This window comes from Calidris pugnax, unplaced genomic scaffold (genome assembly GCF_001431845.1).
Source record: "Calidris pugnax isolate Ruff unplaced genomic scaffold, ASM143184v1 scaffold24, whole genome shotgun sequence".
NCBI lineage: Eukaryota > Metazoa > Chordata > Aves > Charadriiformes > Scolopacidae > Calidris > Calidris pugnax.
Window position 1 is genome coordinate 37,284,649 of NW_015090922.1, and position 21,536 is coordinate 37,306,184.

At 35.8% G+C, this 21,536-nt stretch overlaps 1 protein-coding gene across 1 annotated transcript in view; it reads right to left on the minus strand.

Moving 5' to 3' along the window:
• Positions 1–21,536, minus strand: part of SYNE1 (spectrin repeat containing, nuclear envelope 1) — a 315,179-nt gene that overhangs the window by 183,206 nt on the left and 110,437 nt on the right. The window contains exons 33-50 of the mRNA XM_014950654.1: positions 19,804–20,031; positions 19,171–19,269; positions 17,193–17,380; positions 16,959–17,082; positions 16,554–16,720; positions 15,508–15,661; positions 14,594–15,222; positions 13,721–13,900; positions 11,502–11,652; positions 10,497–10,655; positions 9,553–9,735; positions 7,662–7,763; positions 5,735–5,938; positions 4,575–4,782; positions 3,784–3,896; positions 2,870–3,075; positions 1,918–2,073; positions 202–493 (exon numbers count right to left, since the gene is read on the minus strand). Coding sequence (XP_014806140.1) covers positions 202–493; positions 1,918–2,073; positions 2,870–3,075; positions 3,784–3,896; positions 4,575–4,782; positions 5,735–5,938; positions 7,662–7,763; positions 9,553–9,735; positions 10,497–10,655; positions 11,502–11,652; positions 13,721–13,900; positions 14,594–15,222; positions 15,508–15,661; positions 16,554–16,720; positions 16,959–17,082; positions 17,193–17,380; positions 19,171–19,269; positions 19,804–20,031 — 3,543 coding nt within the window. The remainder of the gene's footprint in view (positions 1–201; positions 494–1,917; positions 2,074–2,869; positions 3,076–3,783; positions 3,897–4,574; positions 4,783–5,734; positions 5,939–7,661; positions 7,764–9,552; positions 9,736–10,496; positions 10,656–11,501; positions 11,653–13,720; positions 13,901–14,593; positions 15,223–15,507; positions 15,662–16,553; positions 16,721–16,958; positions 17,083–17,192; positions 17,381–19,170; positions 19,270–19,803; positions 20,032–21,536) is intronic.

The window sequence follows — 21,536 nt, forward strand, 5'->3', positions numbered from 1 at the left end:
ATACCTGGCACCTGTCTCCATTAATCTTCATCCTGTTTTTCATACTCCAGCTTCTAATTTGTCACTATCACCTTAAATTCTAATCCCCTCCTTCATAAGTGTAAAAGGAATAAAATAAAGAAAAATATTCATTATCCACTGATGGTAGCCCACACCCAATGTTAAACTTGATGTGTAATCTCTAGTTGAATCCTTCTTTACCTGAATTTGTGCCAGTCGTCTCTCTAATGTGGCTTTGCTGCCAACAGTGCTCTCTGATGATGCCAGTTTATCTTGAACCTCTTTCACCCACGACCACATATTCTGTAATGCCTCCTCCAAAGTGAGATGCTCTTGGAGTGCAAGCTGACATGTTCGTAGCTTCTCCTTGACAGTTTTGACCATATTTTGATAACTGGTGAGATGTTGAGAGGCCAGGCGCACTTCTCTCCCTGCAGCATGTCCTTCTTCATTTAAAGCCTGTGCCATTTGGGAGAGCTTGTCAAAAGATTCCCTGAAAGAACGTATTGAGACTGAAAATCAGTTTCAGAAATCATATAGTATCATAGAATGATAGAATTGTCAAGGTTAGAAGGGGCCTTTAAGATAATCTAGTCCGGCCATCAACTTAACTCTGATAAGAACAAAAAAACACATCACTAAACCATGTCACTAAGCACTATGTCAACCCGTCTTTTGAGTACCTCCAGGGATGGTGCTTCAACCACTTCCCTGGGCAGCCCATTCCAATACTTAATAATCCTGATAATAACCCTGATACTGTTACAGCAATTATCAGAAGTTATGAAGGTTCCTGACATAATCATCTACTCCACCAGAGATAGAGTCCATAGTTAACAGAAAAAATAGCCGGGAGAGAATGAAAGGAAATATAAGCAGTGTGTATTGATTAATATCTTTACCCACGTACAGTGCCATTTCTTGCAGATTTTGGTGCTCAAAATGATCACGGTGAAATCTTTGTTTCACACATTTGAATTAAAAATGGTCTTATTTTTTTTTTTCCTCTGTCAGACTTTCCATTTCTATATGAACTACTCCCTTTTTGTACCTGTCAAATCTTCTAGGAAGTTTATAGTCTTTGACAGGTAGGAAGGCATGCTGGAAGGGTCAGGCTGTTTGTCCAGGATTAGACACTGACTCCGGCATTCAGTACAAGGGTCAGTAAAAGAGATTAAAAAACTGGGTTTGTACAGCCTCAGTTAATCTCAGTCTACTGGATCACCCTTGTTGATACGTTGTGATTACATGGAATTTACATCAGACCAAAATGTCTTGCATCAGTCTCCAGGGGATAGGTAGAGACTGGGTGTTTCCTTTTAGCATGCTGCGAGGCTTGAACAACTGACTGCTATTTCTGTTCTGTCTCCACTAACCTAATAATAATAAAAAAAGAATTTGAAAAACCACTGTGTTCTAAAAATGGCAATTACTTCATCGTCTGTTGGCTAAGTCTAAATTCTAGAAAGATTTCACAGCCAGCGTGGACGTTATATGAGCTCTTTTACAAAGTTAGCTATATGGGAAAGGGGACTCTGCTAACCTGTTTGGATCTCAGTGTCGCAGGACAGAAAGAGAAAAAAAGATTTAAAATAAATATACTGATAAGTGCAATTTTTACTATTGCTTTCACAAGGAATATTTTTAAGATTTATTTTTTTTAAGATGATATTTTTCAGTTTCCATTTATTAATGAAGTAAGATAAGCTTTTCTTAATGAAAAATGTATCAACATCAAATTTTGGAGTTGGCTTCAAATTCCAATTTCCTTAAAACTTGAAGTATCTGGATTCAGCCACTTTCCACAGAGTATGTTGCAACACCTTTCTCTGTCTTTCACAAACACATTTTAACCCAACACTGTTGCCTTAGCAGAGGAAAAAGTGAGAGTATTTCAAGAAATGTATTTCATACTACCTTGAATTGAGTAACTCTTCCAGGAACTTTTCCACTTTCTGTACCTCCTTTTTCTTCTCAGGAATAAGCTCTTTGCACTCTCCCAATGCTTCTGTGCTTATTCTTTCTTCCATGTCATGTATCCACAGGCCAAGTTTCTTGTGCTGATCTTCAAAGCTACAGAACAGATAAATACTCCCTTAAAAATATTTCTCAGGTGGAGTAAAGTTAGTAGGAAGTTAACTCAGTTCTTTCAATATCCACAAGACCAGGAAAATAAAGCTACATATCAATTTCATACTTCAGGAATAAGAGTTGTACACAAAACATAATTCCACAGTGACTACTAATCTAAAAATATTCAGCAGCTCTCTAAAAATGTTCAGCAAAATCATGGGAACTACAGTGAGAAAAATTTAAAGTGACAGTGCTTTTTTATATTACTAGGTGCAATAAAGGCAGACCAAATGGAAAGCTTTTTCCAAACCCTTATAGTGATTTAGTCTAAAATTACAAAATGGGTAAAAATGGGCTTTAACTTAGTATTGACACTTACAACACCTGAAGTGTTGTGCTTTTAATTTCTCCAACAGAACGTAGCTGGAATTTCAAGCACTCAGAACTCAGCAAAAACAAGTTCTGGCCCTAAGTTTGAAAACCTTTTCCTTACATGAAGGCACACCATCTCATCTCGCTGTTTTACTCATTATTGTTACATTAAAATTGCTGTCAATTAGCAACAGCTTTGAATCTAGTTATACTTAAAATATTTGAACTCCAAAAACTTCAGTCCCAAGTAATAATATAAGAGTGGGTTTTTTATTAGCTCCTTAGGAAATATGTCCATCTGGAATAGGATAGGACAGACATATGCTGTGTAAAAAACGTATTATTGTCAAGCCCCAGGACAGGCATGTATTTCTGAAGCCGGACAATTTCATGCAGTCCATCTGGGACTACTTGTATTACTGACCTTCCCAGGTGTGAGGCACAAGCTTCCAGGGCCTTCTTATCATTCAGACACTGGTTGAGGAATTCCTGGAAGTTCTGGTTAGACTTTGCTATTTGCTCCTGAATATGGCTTACAACTGGGTTGGGTAAGCAAGCATACAAACTTTCTCCTTCCTTGCAGGCAGCATCTAGCTTGTTCCGTCCCTCGCTAACAGAATCCAGCACACTCTGTATAATGAAATACAGTTTAAACATGCATGAATCAATAACTCAAGATAAGCAATATTTCTATTAGAAGAGGTCAGATTTCCCCAACAAGATGAGAGCCATGTCTAGCCACGGAAAAAATTCTAAGCAGGTAGTTCAAATAAAATTTCATTAAGTGGTGCTACAATTCACAGAGCTCAATTTTCCTATTTGATTTCAATGTCTTTCTCTGGATAGTTTAGTCATATCCTGAAAAGGTTATAAGTTTCAGGAATTAGGGATGTTTGCAGTAGGTGTCTACTATTTGTGTTCTGTCCCATATGAAAATCTACACAGATAAGCTTTAATGTATCAGTGTTAAGACTGATTAGGCTGAAAGACTGAATGAGACTGAATGAATAAGACTGAAAGATCGAGCAAGCAATACTGTAAGGAAAAGCAGGAAAAGGAAAAAAAGGCAAAAAAAAAAAGGAAAAAAGATTAAAAATCATAAAAAAGAGTACTTTAGTTACATATAAACTTTCCAGAAAGTTAATTCTGATCTCAGAAAAGTGAACACAGTTTCACTGTATTCTTTCTATAGTACATATTGCCCTCTTAAAACATCATTACATTACCTTTTTGGAAACTAAACCAATAAATATGATAGCATCTACGAATTATTGTAGAGATATAATTGGATACATATAGTTAATTGCTAATTACTATTTTTTAATTTGTTCACTATACCTGCAAGTCATGTAGCTTTGCCTCTATGGCTTTGCTGTCTCCAGACCTGTCAGATGATTCTTTTACTGCAGCCTTCACACCTGAAAACCATTCCTGGAACTCTTGCATAGAATCTTATTTAATAAAAAAAATATAGAGAATACTTTTTAGGAAGCAACATTATCCATGATATTATACAGCTGTCTTCCACAATTCTTTTATCCTTCAGGACCTTGAGGGGTGGGATTTGTTTCCCAAAAAGTTAGATGTTTCCACTGTAAACATCCAAATTTGAACAGTCACAATACGCTCCCCTTTATAGTCAATGGGAAAAGACAGGCATTTTCAGTCTATGGTATGTCACAATTTAATGTTATATAATATCTAGATTAATATTTTAATGTATAAGATTAAAAATTGCCTACTTCTCTCCACTGAGGATCCAGGGAGCCCAGGAAATACTTCAGATGGGGACTTTTACATTATCGACATATCCATTTGGTTATATACACCTTTTTATGGCAAATACACTAAGTGCATGTATGCAATAGAGATGTATACCAAGCCTGAAGAACGGTCACATTGAGCTTCCCCTTCATGCATATTACGTGTTTAAAGTTGAATTCTGTTTTCTGTAAAATGCTTTGTTTTGTAGCAGTTATCAAATGAACATTTTGTAACAGGGCTTTTTAAAAGGCTCCATACAAAAATAAAGTTGTAATTGCAAGTGACATCACTGGAAACTCTGGCAGACTCCAGAATGATTCATGGCTGCGGGCTAACGGTTCATATTAACAAGCCTGAAGACTCACAGAGGAAATGTTTTTCCAAGGACTCCTGCATGCTGGCTTGGGTTCTGGAACACAGCAGACTCACAGCTTCATACTTCTTTATTAATGAAGTGACAGTGCCACCAAGAGTTTCCAGCTCTACAGAATGGTATTTGCGACACAGGCTGTTGAGGTTCTCACGGATTGAGTCAATGCCGCTCTGCTGAAGCTGAAGGTCTTTTTGTGTTTCCTGAAAATGAAGTTACAACACAAATATGCCATTTGTAAAGAAACAAGAGTGCCCTCTCTTTCCCTCAAGCATTCTTGCTCCTCCCATATACTGTGACCTCCTGTGGTCTATTGCAAGTCGTAGACACAACGGAGGGAAGAAGTACTGGAGCATGTTTCTGAAATTTTCCAAGTGTGATGAATCCTTGAAACTGAAAACCCATCACAGAAATGTGAAAAATGCTGTTTCTCATGGTTTACTACTCCTAAAAGAATGAATAAATTTCAAGGCATATTGAATAGCAACTGTTATTTTCAGCAAATTCTGAAGGTGAGATGCAACATGACACTGGTGTTTGGTGGGACTTCTGAATGAAAGGGAGCTTTCATCTGACTAGATGGGAATATTTACTTGAAAATCAAATTTGAATTGGCTAGTATATCAATGCTAACATACGCACACTGAAAAAATCTTTATGTGGTTTGTCATGGTATGCTGTGCATAATTGTATGTAATGAAGAGGATGCTCTAGGATGTAGACATATATATGAGTACTGAGGAGGACTTCTGAGGTAGAAATTTGTGTTAAGATTGAATTCAGTCCAGGCTCTTTTACTGTGGTGAGTTATAAGTTCATAATTTATATTGCAAGGGAGTCAACAGACTTGTAAACATGCTGGAGTAATGACTATAGAGTTCAATGTAACAAAACCGGTTTTTGTCACAACAAAGACCATATGATTCATTATAATTTTTTAAAGGTTTGTATAAAGTTAGTAGATCAGGACTTTGTTCATTGGTGGAACTTCTTAAAGAGCATCACCCTATTATTTGCTAATATTCTAGAAGCTGTGCAGGAGATACTTATTTTTTATCAAATGAAAATAAAGTACAATGCTTAGCAAAAAGTCTGATAAACCCGCAAAGATCACTGCATAAGAAAAAGCATATTCATTTTCTTTTCAGCACCAACCTTCACTTTACTTAGAGCTTCAGGATCCAGGTTATGTGCACAGCTTAACAGAGTCTCTTCCACTTCCGTTAACCAGTCTGTCATCTGATCAATAGACTTCTGTAACTGCATCTTCTGAGCACTGAAATCTTTCAGTGTCTCTTTTGCTGTCTCTGACATTTCTTTGACGTGATCCAACTTCTGCCTCAAATCTGATTCTATAAACTGAAAGCAAAATGTTATGTGTTAAAGTATTTAAGTAAACATTTGTTATGGAAAAGGTTTAGTGAACAAATGGAAGGTAGGAAGGTAGTAACATGACACACGATAATTTTCCTCTCTTTACATCAGTAACTAAAGATACTTACATAAATACAAAATATCAACCATTCAGGATTATGTCTTAGAGATACAGTAATCTAAAGAAGGGTTACTAACTTATAAAAAGCCAGACTGCAGAATGTTGACGTTATTATCCACTTCTGAAAAACAATACAGTCGAACATTCTTTTGTTTTCAAATTTACTATATATACAGAACATGACATAAACACAACTAGCTCCATAAAAAGAAATATCAATTGGTGTGACCTAAGAGCACTGAGGCTTAAAGTATCTCAGTGTAAGGCAGATTAAAACTGAAGACAAAAAGTTATAGTAGATGTTAGCTGTGCACATATTACTAATAAAAAGTATATCAAATCAGTCATAATAGGACTGTGCTTATACATGAGAAATTACTGAAAATTCTATTAAGGAATTGTTTATGTTCTTTGGATATGACCTGATCATACTGTTTACTTATTTACCATTTGATTGTTGGACAATAATTTGGGGGTTTATGTTTAGTTTGTGAGGCTTGAGTTTCAATTTTGCATTTATATATCAACAACAATTATTTTATTATAAGTTGGCTTTAATTATATTTATTATATTTAGTAGTTGGAAATAGGTGTTTATTGGTTAAAAGTGACATTCTGCTAAATACTTTGCTCTCAATTTCACTCTATGAATGGAGAGATATTTATTATGAAACATATAAATAAGCCCAAATTTTCTTGACCTTTCACGTAAAGGAAGCAATTTGGGAGAACATAAGCAGTTCCATATAATTTGTAAATCTCTATACTGTAAGGTTCTTGACCCATATATAATTAGCAATTTAGGCTTATGTAAATGGTCACAGCAATATGTGCAGAAGGCTTGAGTGTTATGTTAAATTCTGTTAAAATCTCATAAAGGGTTTTGAAATAAATATCTATTGAGATATTTCCCTGCCTGTAGAAATGGCAGAAGTCAGCTTATCCTTTAAAACTTCTGACATTGAAAATGAATAATCTTACATACCAATTTTCATTTGAAATCAAACATCCAAAATAGTCATACTTTGACTGTGCATTTGCCCTAGAATATAAAAAATAAGAACCTAGCCAATAATAAACGTTCCACAGTTCACCATCAATGTTCATGTATTACCCCTCTCTTGTACCACATAGTACAGTGCACTAATTCCCATCCACTAAAGAATTCTTTCGGTTTGATAAAGCAAATGAACATATTTTACTGCATTATAATTCTTTGAAAGAGGCAAACAATGTATGCACTCACATATGATGTGGTTTAATGTTATGCAGTACAGAGAGAGTATATAATATTATCTGTCTCACATCTCATCAGCTACCTTATAAACTATTTAACCTTATAAACTATTTACTCTACTTCAATCAAGTTAAAAATACATTCACAACTCTAATGTGCAATTACTTTTTTCAGAAAAAAACCAAAGTTAACTAATGAAATGTGAACAAAGAATAGTCATGATACATACAAATAATGCTGTATCTGTCACCTTGAAAGAAAAAGGCAGTACATGAGAGACAGAAGTTTCAGGAGGAGTTTCTTCTTAGTCATTTGAGCACAGTCTATGATTACCAATATCTTTGTTTTACCTGGAGATCTGCAGGAGGCTCTTGGCTATGGGTCAGTTCTTTGAGATCTGAAATTTTGGAACTAAGCTGCTCCAACTTCAGTTCTTTATCCTTGACTTCAGACTGAAAAAGAAATGTGATCAAAGTTTCATACCAAACTAAAAGAAGGTTTTAGATCTTCGGAAGGATGCACCATCAATTGCAAAAATGAAAGAAAATGTAAACAGTTTAGCAACCAGAGAGAAAACACTTGTTCTATCAGTTTTCTTCTCTAAAAATCTCCCATCTCTTTTCTTTTATTAGACTCAGTTCAGAGATTGTTTTTGCCATCCATTAAAATAACCACACACATTTTTAGCACTTAAAATGCACCAACAGCTTTATTTTCTTAAAACTGGCTGAATAAAGATGGGAATGTCATTGTTTATTCGACTGGAAAAATCTACTGTGGTTGTTAGGTTCCATTTAATGGCATGCAGTGTATAATACATGTGCTCTCTGTTTTTTATTACAAGGAAGCAAGCTCTCAGAAAAAAACTAGACACAAATTTTAACCTCAAAAGGGAATTTGAAAATGCTGCTATGTATTCATTGACATATCTGGACCTTGTATTTATTGTGGTCATATAGATCCAAGTTATAAAGAAAGATTCTACTTTCTAAAAAATGATATACAAGTGAAAGAGAAAATCATAATTTGTATAATTGTAGTTCTGAAGTATTAGGCAAGTAATTGGTGTGTGTATGCTACTACCCAAACTTTCTTTTCAAAAAAATTCAAACAGATTACTCCAATTAAAATATTGGACAGTGGATTTTAGGATTAAATTGCTGCACATAACATCTGCCCTGAATGGTAGAAGTTCAGGAGGCCCCAGAAGAATCCTCAGGGGTATTTTGTGCTAGGGAGGATATATTATTAGGTGACTGATCAAGAAAGAGACCATTGCTATGGACCATATAAAAGGTACACTAATTATTTCTGTCCATGCTCATATATTTCTGATTGCTGAAGTCGCAGGAGCCTTTTGTCAGTGATCTGCCTTTCCTCTTGCCTTCGCAAAAGAAATTACAAAAAAAGTATTATGGACTATGAATTTTGTGACTGCAAATGTAGACATAGTGCCACTGTTCTAGCACTGCTGTGAATCAAGTACGCCTGTTATTTGAGTATTAATAGCAATGAATTTAGGTGGTCTGATTGCTATACTAATCAGAAAAATTTTAGATAAAGTTTATCCTGAGCAAAATACTGATTTAGCATCACCTCATATTCTATCATACTACTTGTATATGTTCATTGTGCATCTTTGTGAGGACATGACTTATTTCAAATGAAGTAGAATATGGTTGATCTGCTGTATATTTTAAGCCAATACAGGCAGAATGCATCCTGAATGTTGGCTAGCTTTCTAAACCAGTTTAGCATTATCCAGAAAAGAAAGACCTTATCTTACAGAAGTTGTTAGAAGCTGACATTAAAATTTGCTCTCCAGTTCAGCATGTATTTTCTATTGTCTGAAGAATCTACATTTTTATATGAGATTTAGAAATTACTCATTTTTTGCTTGACTTCAGTTAAGTTGTCTGAATTTCCATTAATTATACTGGAAGAGGGTTAAATCCAATGCCATGCTTTTTGAAATTTTTGTGCTTGTAAGAACATATTATCCTGCTAGAACCAAAATAACTAGGGAGCTTAGATTTAGTAAGAGATGAGCCGTTCTTGTTCCTGTCAGAAGCAAACAGCTTCAAAAAAGGTCTGTAATGCTGTCAGCTAGCCATTTAGTTAACGTACCACTGCTTGAACAGGGGACACGGTGGTCTACAACAGCACACCCTTATCTTTGTGCCTGATATCACTTGAGATTTTGGTCCAGAACATGTTTATCACTGATATATGGGTAAGTACCTGGAAGTCCTTCAGGAAGCCCTCCATTCTCTGACTGTTACTCAGGTTGCTGATGCCTTCATTCAGTTGAGAAATGCACTTAGTGCACCATCCATCCATTTCATCTCCAGTTTTCAGGATGTCATCCCACAGAGACACGCTTACACCCAGTCGGTCGATGTTGTCTTCAATTCTTTCAGACACCTTTTATGAGGGGAGAATGTATCAATACCATTCATAAATTAGTTTTATATTTCTTTATTTTGCAGCCAGTTGTATGACAAGTGCATCAGAAATAATTAGTAAGCCTAGGCAAAATAATTTTCTTAGTTAGGTCTAAATTCTTAAGTCTAAATTCAATTTAGTTATCCAGATTATAAAATTAACAAAATCCATATGTGACTGTTTCTAAAAATCTGTATATTTTTACTGGGAAAGAGTTTTATGTTTAAATAAGCTTTATCTTTAAACACAGATACATTTAACCTTCTTACACGCTGTAGGATTTTGCTAATAAAGGAGTATAAATATGAAAATGTGAAATATTAGCTTTTATATTATGTTGCTGTGTTATAATGTTGTGTTTTTCAACATATTCACATATTTTATGGAGTAGCATAATAAATTTACTGCCTAAGATATTTAGTCCAATTTACTTGAATAAAATAATATGGGCATATATTAGGTAAGAATCCAATCCAAATTTATACTCAGAAGTGTGCACTGAGCAAATATTTATTAGTAACATTCATCCATTGTTATAAGACATTGTTTTAAATCTGTCAAATGAATGTCACAATTTTGTGCATACAATGGATGCCAAATCCCTTTGGTTAACCCTTTGAGATATACTTCAATGTAAACTTTACAAACAATTGCACTCTTAAGATCCCAAGAAAATACTAAAACTGTAACCCTCGCCCAAATTAAAAACTGCACTCAGCTTATAATCACCAGACACATACATCTAGCCATTTGTCCACCGTAAAGTCCAGATCTTTTTTTACTGCAGTGGAGTCACAGTTATGCACCCTTTTCAGTTCTGCTAATAAATGTTTTCCTTTGTTGGTGAAAGTATCCAGGTCTTTTTGTTTATCACTCAGATCATTCTTGGCAGCTTCATGCTGTGGACATAAATATTTGCTTGTTTAATGAAGCCTTGAAAAAAGAAAGAAAAATCCAGTTCTCCAGGATTCTCTTGCCCACTGGTATATTATGCATTTGATTACTATCATTCAGCATATCTTTCAATATTTAACTATGCCACAAAATACAGAGCAACTGACATGATTTTCTCATGAGCATAATCAAATAGCATGATTGTTCTTATAAACAAAACACACAAATGGGAATAATAAAATCTGAATTTTCCCCCTTGGTAACCAGCTATTTTTGGGACTGAAGGCAATCTTTTTATTATTATTATTCTTTCTATTCTTCAAACTTTACATGTCTAAAATTGAATAATAAGAAGTCATCACTGACTAGCTAGTAACTAAATTCAGTTCTGGAATTACAGCAGGGTAAACAGAGGGTGTTGCAAATTGCAGTCATATGTACAATTCTTTTTCTTTTGTTGACTTTTATCTATTCAGAAAATTACCCAATATGGAAAAACATTGAAGTATATTGACTGGAAATATCCTCTTATACTATGATAGGAATATATTATCAAAATATTTTATATAAAGAGCGGATAACATGCATTCCCTATAACCTTTTTCATTTCCAGGTGTTAAAATTGTAAATAGCAACAATTAAATACACATTAATATATCCCACCAAAAAGCTGAAAGGACTATATTCTTTCCTCATGAATTAGTACAATTTTAACCCTGAATATCAGTGTGACAAGATTCGACAGTAAATTCAAGGAACTTTAAGTGCAGCTCAAGGGTACCTTTCAAACAGAAAAATCCATCTAAATCAAAGATCATTTAAATCCCTCAAATGAGAATATATGTTATTACCTTTGATAAAGCTCGCCTGACATCTTCGTGATCCTTCCAAATGGATTTGGTCACAGAAGCACTGTCAGCGCTGTCTATGACTTTCATGACTGTTGACTTCAAGCTCTGATATTCCTTCATCAGATCGATAAGAATGCAGGACTGTTCCTTTCTATAATGTGAAAAGGCTGTGTTAGCAGGATTTATTGCCATGTTTCTGAAGGAAAGAGAATGTAACGTAACAATTCACCATGGGACAATGAGGATGCAGCGCTAAACATGTCCTGGGCAGCCAAGGAAATATTAGTATTTAGGTTTTACAAAACACTGTGAGTCCATACATCACAAAACATCCCACTGAAGAGAGAGTATATGAATAGCCATCTCATATAGATCAAATATCAAAGCAACTGACCTGAGCAAAGGAAAGACTGAAACTGGAATTCAAGCTTCTCACTGCTTAAGTTCAACATATTGACTGGAAACCACACTGTAATGATGCTGGCACTCACAGCTCTTTTTTTTTTTTTTTTTTATTGTTTCTTTAGCATGGAGTATTTTGGGAGGTAAAAAGAAGCAGAAGTAAAGACTAAAGCAATGTAATATAAGTCTGAATACTTTGTCCTCCAGTTGTCAAATGCATGGTTTTGAGTCTAACACATTACATTCAATTTACCTGTAATTCTACTGAGAAAGGAATAATCTGCTGCTAAGAACAGGCCTAATATTTTTTCCACCCCCTCTCCAGAAAAACCTTTTTCTGCTCTATATGAGAGCGAAAACACTTCAAAATAATTATAATTAAATTAATAATTTAAACAAAAAATAACATTATTTTATATTAGAAAGGAATCGTGACGTACCTGCTTTAGGTATAAAGATAACTTTATAGCAACAACTGCCCCACTATGTGAAAACTGGACAACTCATTTACCATCAATAATGCATCTATAAGGCATGGACAGCTACTTTATGTTTTCTTCACTATCAGGCTGGTACTGTCTAACTTCTGGCACATGTAGGTGGAAATTACTTGGTTTATTATTATTAAGGACTTCTAGAGGTAAGAAAAGTGGGTCACAGCAACATGGAACATGAAATACAAATTAGCAGCAGTACTTAAGAAAAAGGAGCAATAGAAATTTTTAAACAAAGCTAGCCTTTTCTTGCGCTTAGTTCAGATTTATATATCTCTTAAAAATGCACTAGAAAACCAAACTAAATTCAGTGGAAAAAAACAACAGAAATGCAATTTAAGTAGCATATTTTCAAGGGGGAGAATCATAAATGGATCTGGTTAAGCAGCAACATATTTACTAATGTCTGTACGGTCTCAACCGAGAAAATAGAATAAAAGTACAGTATATAAACCAAAGGGAAAAAACCCAACATTTTTCAGCAAAAATGATTTTTTTTCTTGAATTGTTGTTCCAGTACACCAACCCAGCAGTTACATGGGGATCACCAAATTGCATGTGCCCATTGAAATATTAGCCAGGCTTAGAACTGATTTGCTGTCATTTAGATAAAATGAACGTACATTGAGGATATACTGTGTGAGCAGTACTGAATGAATCTAGCAATTAATTCCACCATATAAATTTAAAAAAGAACATTTGAAGAAGTCTTCTTCAAAGATGACAAAGAGAAAGCTAAGACAAAGAAAAGGGTATAATGGAACTTTCTTTTGTTTCTTTAGTTCCTTTCTTTATGAACTTTCATTGATATACAAAACTCCCTTATATCACTGATTGTTGCGAGCCTGGTCCCTTGAGTGGACTGAAAGACAGAAATCTAAGAATGATTTAGGACCACTGGATAGGTTGTCAATAACACACATCCAATAGAGAAGGAAAATATATGCTAGAAGGAGAGTATGCGCTAGTTGGAGTGACAGTGAAATCTCACTGCAGTTTTCTTATCTTTCAGGGCAGTAACCAATAACATGCAACTAAAAGCATATAAGTACTAAGTACTGTCGTAAGTACTAAGTACTCTAAGCACTGTCCTGAAGACCTAACTGTGGCTTCGTTATTAGAATAATTACAACTGTTACAAATATCCTGTTTTATACTGTGTTTTATCTTCTACTCAGAATTTAACATACAAGCCCTATTTTTTATTGGGATTAATATGGCGTAATTAATAAACGTATGGATTAATAAATGTAAATAACTGGGTCTCTTTCCCTCACTAAAAAATCCCTCTCCTTTCTCACCTTAAGTCTAAGATCTACTTACTTTTCATGTAAGACTTTCTTGGTATCCTCCCACAGAGATTCTAGGCGATTTATCTCTTTGTCAATCTCAGGAGCAAGTGTAATATCTTTTTGGGCTATTTGTTTTGCTTTGTCCATGAGCCACTGGAGTTCATGCTGCTGAGAATTCAATTCTTCATCTAACTGGTTAAAGATCCTCAATCTGCAAGTTAAAAGGTAGGCTTTAAATTTACTTATCTTCACTTTTTTTTGCAAGAGAAAAGACAAAGGAAGAAAGAAACAGTTGCTGTTAGAGTTACTGTGGACAAAGTTCCCCTTTTCTAACATTTCCTGCAATATCTTCAGAAAACAGTGTTATCTGGACTTTTTTTCTGCTATAACTGGGCTTAGAATGTGTTTTTTTCTGATACATATACAGTTATACAATTCTAAAGATATACCTTCACCTCACACAGTGACTCTGAAATATTTAGATTAATAGACTCTCAAATATTTAGATTAATATTTTATTACAGTAAGTGTTTTCAATTCCTTCAGCAAATGTACAATCTTCAGTTCTAAGAGTAGAGATAGTTACGTTATATGGCATTTCAATACCTGTTTGGAGATTGGACTCATTTGGAAAAAAACAAATTTCTCAAAGTTTTTCTTGACTGTTCTTTTAATATAAAGATAAATGAGACTTGCTAAGTGTTCTGCTCATGTTCTCGCTCCATCCCAACAGCTTGCTCACTTATAACATTTTATTAAATAGATATATGGACTCATATATTCCTGGCAAGAAATAAGGTACCCAGGCAGAAAACTCACACATGCCTCCAATGCATCATCAGAAGTCTACAGATTGCAAAACAAATGGAGAAGTGCCAATCTCAAGAATTAATATTGTTTTTACCTTTGCTGGAGGGCTTGCAGTGTTGCCTCCTTCATGCCCTCCTTGTCAGCCTTTTCCTCAGTATCTTCAATTCTCTTGAGTAGCTGTTCTTTACGTTCCATGAAAGATCTTCTCAAGGCTCCAAGAGCTTCTGCCTCACTCTGTTTGGTTCCCAGGAGGTTTTGAACTGCCTCCAGTTCCAAGCACAGATTGTCCACCACAGCCCTGCAGGAGGTCCTCTGCTCAGAAATGCTGTGTTTTAGGTGATACTGGGCCTTAGTAAGTGAACCATCCAAACTGATGGCAGCAGATTCCAGCTTGTTAAGATCTTGAATAACACCATTGAGTTTCTTCTCCAGTAATTCAGATTTGGTTTTATCCATATTTCCTGTTTTCTCCACTGTCTGCCTCAGCTGGTGGAGCACTCCTGATACAGCACTGTGGAGCTCCAGGAATACCCGCAGCTGATCCAGAGCCTCTTGTCTTTGGCTAGTTATTTGACTTGCCTCCTGGAAGATCTGAAAGCAATCTTCAGTCTTTCCCTGCAATGTCTGATGGTCCTCTGGGCAGCTGAAAGAACATAATTTATCTACATGTTCCTTCAGACTTTGTAGCTGCTTTTTCCTACTTTCGATTTCCATTGAATGGTTCTATGGGAAAGAAAAACAATAAGGCTGGGTTTCTTCCTCCAATCAAAAGCTCAGAAAACATTTTCATACTAAACTTATAAGCAAAACAAATCCTATTGAGGGGTTTTCAGAAAGAACATTTTGGTGCTATAATTTTGCATTAAACTGGTCAAATACCAGAAATCTGTATGTGACTGCAATAGCTTATCACTTTTCAAACAAATAAAAAACGTCATCCTAGTTTTAGATGACTATTTAGCTGAATGACATTTTCTCTGTTTTTAATATTTACATCCAAAAGTTTACCTTATTGTGGGATGCAGCTAGTTGTTGATCAGCTGTGTTTATCTCTGAAGTGGCTTGTAGTTCAGCAAGGAACTTCTTAATCCAGTCTGAAAACCTGAGCAGGAGCTCATTAAACTGCTCATGCTCAGCAACAAGAGATTGAAGGAAGTTGATCCTATAGGATGTCAGATGTAAATATGAAAGCACGTGATGTAAATTAATCACTTCCTATAATCAAAACCACAGCTGACTGGACAGTATTAAAATCAATGCCAGGTGGAAGGAAAGAAGGAAACATTAACTTATGTTACAGATGTGATGACTGCCATGTTGATTTCTCAACTGGAGAATAAGATAACACTTGAAAGCATCGGTTTGGCTCTTTCCTGTTTCCACTGTTCTATTCAAATAAACTGTTAAAAATGCCCCAAAGAATCAAGGTATGTTTTTTAACTTTTCTTCATGGGGGTTGTCCCAGCAAAGAGAATGATACTGATGGAAGCTAAACTTCAGTTTTCAGAAATAGCAAGTCTCTTTGCCCCATCCTCTGCAACACTGCATGTAAGGTGAAAGTTTCATGAATTTAGGCAGGAGGTGAATAACTACATGCTCAATTTACATTAAAGTAAGTGAGGGTCAAGTCTGCTTAGAGGAACACAATTTAAAGGAGCAATGTGTCCAGAGGAGTACTCAGCACGTAGAAGAACCAGGCTTCTCAACACTGACCTTGAAAAAGGCCTTGTCATGTACCTTCCTGTTTGCCTTAGAAATTTTTCTAGACAATTTTCAACACAAAATGCTATGTAGAAGATCATTATATTGTAAAATGATCATATTGATAAAGCAGCAGGAAGATGATATCATTGACCAGAGTCTATTATTTAAGCTCCTTTACAAACAGTAAAATATGCATGTTCATCATCAAAACAATTGAAATCTAAATCTATGATAACAAACAGTTTCAGAAAAGAAGGCAGTGTTCCTGAGCCTTCCTGAGCCCTCCAGATTCCTCATCTGGACATTGGTTACTCTCATTTAACATCTAAAAAACATTCTGAAGCACAAACCTTTTATCAACAGTTTGTGGTAAAGCTTTCCACCTCTCATCCAGCTCTTCAAATTTTTCTTTTATTGTTTTCACACACTGGTCAGAAGCTGTTGGGAATAGTGACTCATTTAACTGTAACAGGCTTTCATAAACCGAAGCACGGGACTCAATATCTGCTCGCAAATCCTGGGAAAAAAATGGAACGTACAGCCTTTAGATTAAATACGGCATCATATTATGAAAATAACAAAAATAATAAAAAATAAACTTGGAATTTCCAGTACACCACTTTGAGACAAGCGAATGAGCATAGTCAAAGACTTAGAGGAATGGAGGTCTATTAGGACAAGCAGGTACTCAAAAACTCTCGGACAGATAAACAAACCAGGAAATGGAGGGGGACAATCTTTTGGTCGAAACGTACCTGCAGTGACTGCAGTTCAGCTTCCAGTTTAACTCTGTCAGCAGAAACATACTGCTCCGAAGGCTTGGCTGTAGCTTCACACTCCTCCAACCAGGTGAGGAAGGCAGACAGCTCCTTCTCCTGTCTAACAAAACCACAACGTAGAGTTACCAACTCAAGTGATCCCCTCGGTCTCACACACCGACTGCAGAAAAGTCTCTGTGCCCATTATAACAGACGTGAGACCCTACTCACTTCTGCCATTGAGCCAGAAGAGTCTCTAATAAGGTCTGTTTCTCTTTAGCATTTTCTAGCACCTTTTCATATTTCTGCTGTAACGATGTAACCTCCTGAGCAGCTTTTTCTTTGTTGGCCAACTTTCGGGCACAGGCTGAGAGAGATGCCAGAGTGTTGCTCAGTTTTTCCACAGTATGACAAAGGTCCTAGTGAACATGTAAAAGAAACAGAAGTCACATACCTAAACAACAGAACTATGGTAATGAGGGTGGCGTAAATTCTGTACTTCTACTCTGAAGTCTGAAGCAATGCTACATCCACCAGATCATGAAATCGGGTCCAGCTGAGGGCCACTAAGATGATCAAAGGGATGAAGCACCTACCCTATGAAGACAGACTAAGAGAGCTGGGGTTGTTCAGCCTGGAGAAGAGAAGGCTTCGCGGAGACCTCATAGCAGCCTACAGGAGAGCCAGAGAGCGACTCTTTGTCAGGAAGTGCAGTGACAGGACAAGGGGTAATGGTTTTACATTGGAAGAGGGGAGATTTAGATTCGATATCAGGAAGAAATTCTTTACTGTGAGGGTGGCGAAGCACTGGAACAGGTCTAAGAGTTGCTCTAATTTATACATATACAGTAAATACAAAAAGCTCACACAACATGTGAGGACTGCCAGACTTGCAGCCCATGTCTTGACATGGAAGAGGTAGGGAACTGTTACCATGAACTTCTGTCACCATTAGCTAAAGGTCTTTTTCATGGAAGTAGCATCTGAGATTGACTAGGCTTTCCAGTGTTACCATTTCTAGAGAGTTGGGAAACTTTTTCATATAAAAATTATTGAAATGTATTACAATCAGTTAGAAAAGTACAAAATGAAATAGATTTAAAACCACTAAAGTTCTAACTCACAGGTGTGCAGTAATAACGACAGTAGTAACGGGTATAAGTACAGTCATGAAAGAAATTATATATAGGAGGAAATGTAAATTATATAGCAACAAGCTGCTGATATTCAAACTAAATAACAAAAAAATAATTTCATATTAAGGCATTGAATCATCACGATCCCATAGGCAGGACATTGTACAATAGCAAGCTCAGCATATTCATAATGTTTAAAAGCCAATAACAATAATGATCACATACGCTGTCTGAATAAATTCTCCTATGCAAAATATTTTTTCCCCAACAAGTATCAAGGTTTTTTGAAGCAGAAAGGCCAGGTCTTCCTTGCATACAGCCTTTGCAAGTAGGTACCACTAAGTTCAGAAGAACGGTGAGAACAATATGACTAAAAGTTTTTTTACAATATTTTCTTAGAAAGTAAGATAATGATTGTTGTGGAAAGAACATATCACAAACTTATAGACACAGACAAAAATGCTACAGCAAATTCCCTGAGATTTGAGGTTTTTTTGTAGTTTGAATACCAATCCAATGTTTTTGTTTCTTTTTGTAACGGACAGAACCAAATGTCCAAACACCCATGGAATTCTGGCATCACAGATAAAAGTTTGTCAGTTGATACTCTGTCCAGTCTCTGCATTGTCCAAGAAAACCTAGTTGCAAGGAGATACTTTTTTTTTTAAATTATAGTTCTCTATACCAAGACCCAAGTTTCATGAAAATCTTTGACTAAAAAACCTCTAACAGACATGTTTCTTACCTCCTATTTTTCATAACGTTTTAAATGCATAAAAATAAAAATAACAGCCTGAAGGACTAATTCATAGTTTTGGGCTTTCCCTTCTCTAGAGTGGGGAAGAAAACTCTCCAATCCTGTCTGAAATGGTGAGAAGAAATAGCTGAGGAAGCCTGCTTCAGCCTTTCCTGGGGCTGCCCACCCCGACGAGCAGCCCTTGCTTCCTCCTGCCTCAACCCTGGGCTGGGTGGCACCAGGCAGGTCCTGGTCTGGTTATTGGCATTTCTGTGAGGAGCCCAGCGTGGCACTGGTCCCTGTGCTGGGTGGCAGGAACTCCCAGTGACATGCTCACCGTGCAATCCTGCAGGGCGGTGTATGTTGCTGCTGCCGAAGAGCACGATGTGAGAGGCTCAGCCAGCTTAGCTTCCAATTCAGAGACTGCCTGCTGCACCTACGAAGAAAAGGCAAACCAGAGAGTCTAAAACCAGCAGGAAATAAATAAATGATTCTTTAAATAACGTCTTTTAAATATTTAGGGCTAAGAGAATATTATACCCTAACCATTTGTAGTGCTGAGTGCCTTTTGAAGTTATAAGATGTTAACTGTGCACTGTTAACCTTGTGACTGGGCAATAATAATATTTAAATTATTTTCCTTATGACCTACTAACAACACAAGATTGAAACTAAAGTGTTTATAAGAAGCATGGATGTGGTTTATTAGTGCAATATCCAGGAGAATCACTTAGGTTTCCTAAAAGACAGCATATTTTTTGAGTGTGCATCTTTTAGTGTCTTCCTGAACCTGCCTTTTATGTCATTCAAAGCACAAATTTACATATAGAGGTCTTATAATTACTTTCCAAATCTATTCACATATTCTAGTCCATTCTATTATAATATGCATTTTATATTCAATTTTGGAAAAATAAAGAGTAGTTCTATAAATTGCTGCAAACAATCCATTAGATTTTGCATTGTCTACCTGTTTAACATTTTCTTCATGCTTCTGCTGTGCTGATGCATTCCCTGTGATTGTTCCTTCCAGTCTCTGTGCATGATCTCTTAGCTCTTCCCAATACCTTTTGACCTGAGTCAGTTTGGCTTTAATATGTGCGTATTCTCCAGAGGTAACAAACTGGGAAAAAGATTCGGCTTCCTCTTCTAGTTTTGAGATTCCAGTTATTTTACCATCTATTTCTTTATTAATAACCTAAAATGTAAAGTAATCAGAAATTAAGAAGCACAATAGGTTTTTAATTAACAGAATAATATTTTCTACTTATTCTTTTACCTGAGCTACTAGTATTCTTCATTAAAAAAGTAAATAAAAGGAGAGTTTCGTGACCACTTGAAATAGCTAGCTATAAAAGTCTTTAATGTGCACTATAAATTCCCTTTTTCTTCTTGAAATTATCACTGGAAAAGGTCCAAAAAAGAGCCTGCCCTAAAAACAGTGTCTGTGAAGAGGAATTAGAATTGCCTGAGGTGCATATTTTCATAAGCAGACAAGATGGTTCACATTTTACCATCTCCTACTTTACAGCAAATTAATACACAATTCTCCTAAAGAGTGAAAATAAATAAAAGATGAAAAAAAGTGTGTAACTGAAAACAATGTTGTTAAGGAGCTGAACCTTAACAGTTGATTGCTTGTGTTTAATAAGTTTTCAACATTTCAAAAATAAAACATGCTATGATTTGAAAACCAATAGAGATTTTTTTCATTTTCTAATTTAAAATTCTGTGGTATAATAAAGAATAAATATTAGATGATGAGGCAGGGTGAGTGTGCCCTCAGGCAGAGGATTAAATAAAGAACCACATTACAGTATAAATAGGAAACCATGAAACAAGAGTGATAATGGCCTTTGGTACATTTCAGCTGTCTTCTACAGCAATTAGTAAATGCATAAAGACAAACTAGCACTGGCTTTACATTTCCTCAGCTGCATGACAGCAACCGTCTCCTATTTTTTGCACTTGTTTTAAATTGCAAACCTGAAAGCTACAATATCCGAGACAGAAGCTTATGGTTTGAATAAACCACATTGAGTGGCTATTTACTTAGTAAGCATCAGTGAAATTGGAAATAAGATTTTTTTCACAACAGAATTCTTTTAGTTTCTGCTGATGCAGCATGTCCATGGAGCTCTACCCAAAAACAGTGAAAAATACTAATTGGGAGGGAATTGAAAGAGCCAAGAGCGCTCTTTGAAACTGAAATAAGCAATAACATTCTCAGATATAAAAATGTTAAGATATATATATATATATGACACCAAAATCTTTCCTGAAAATGCACTCTCAAAAGCACAGAAAATGCCCACCTTCTGCTATAATTGTGATAAAAATGTGGTATCTTGCTTGCCATCATAAATCTAAGGATTGGCTTACTGCAACATTCAGAGTCTAGAATTAGCAGGGTGACAGTACAGAAAAAGATGTGGTACTGTACGCATTTATAGTATCTCTTTATGCAATATATTCTGAATTAATTTGGATTATAAAATCACTTTTTTGCATGAGAATACGGCACTGAGGAAAAATACCGGATTTGCGTCCCTCAAGCTGAAATTATCTAACAATGCAGCAGATACAAATGAGGCAGCGCTTTTTTACTCCCACGCTATTCCGTTAAATTCACTGAGTTACATAAAAGAAGGTGGATAATTGAGGCCTTCAAACTCTCACTGAGTCTGCCACCAATGGTAACTA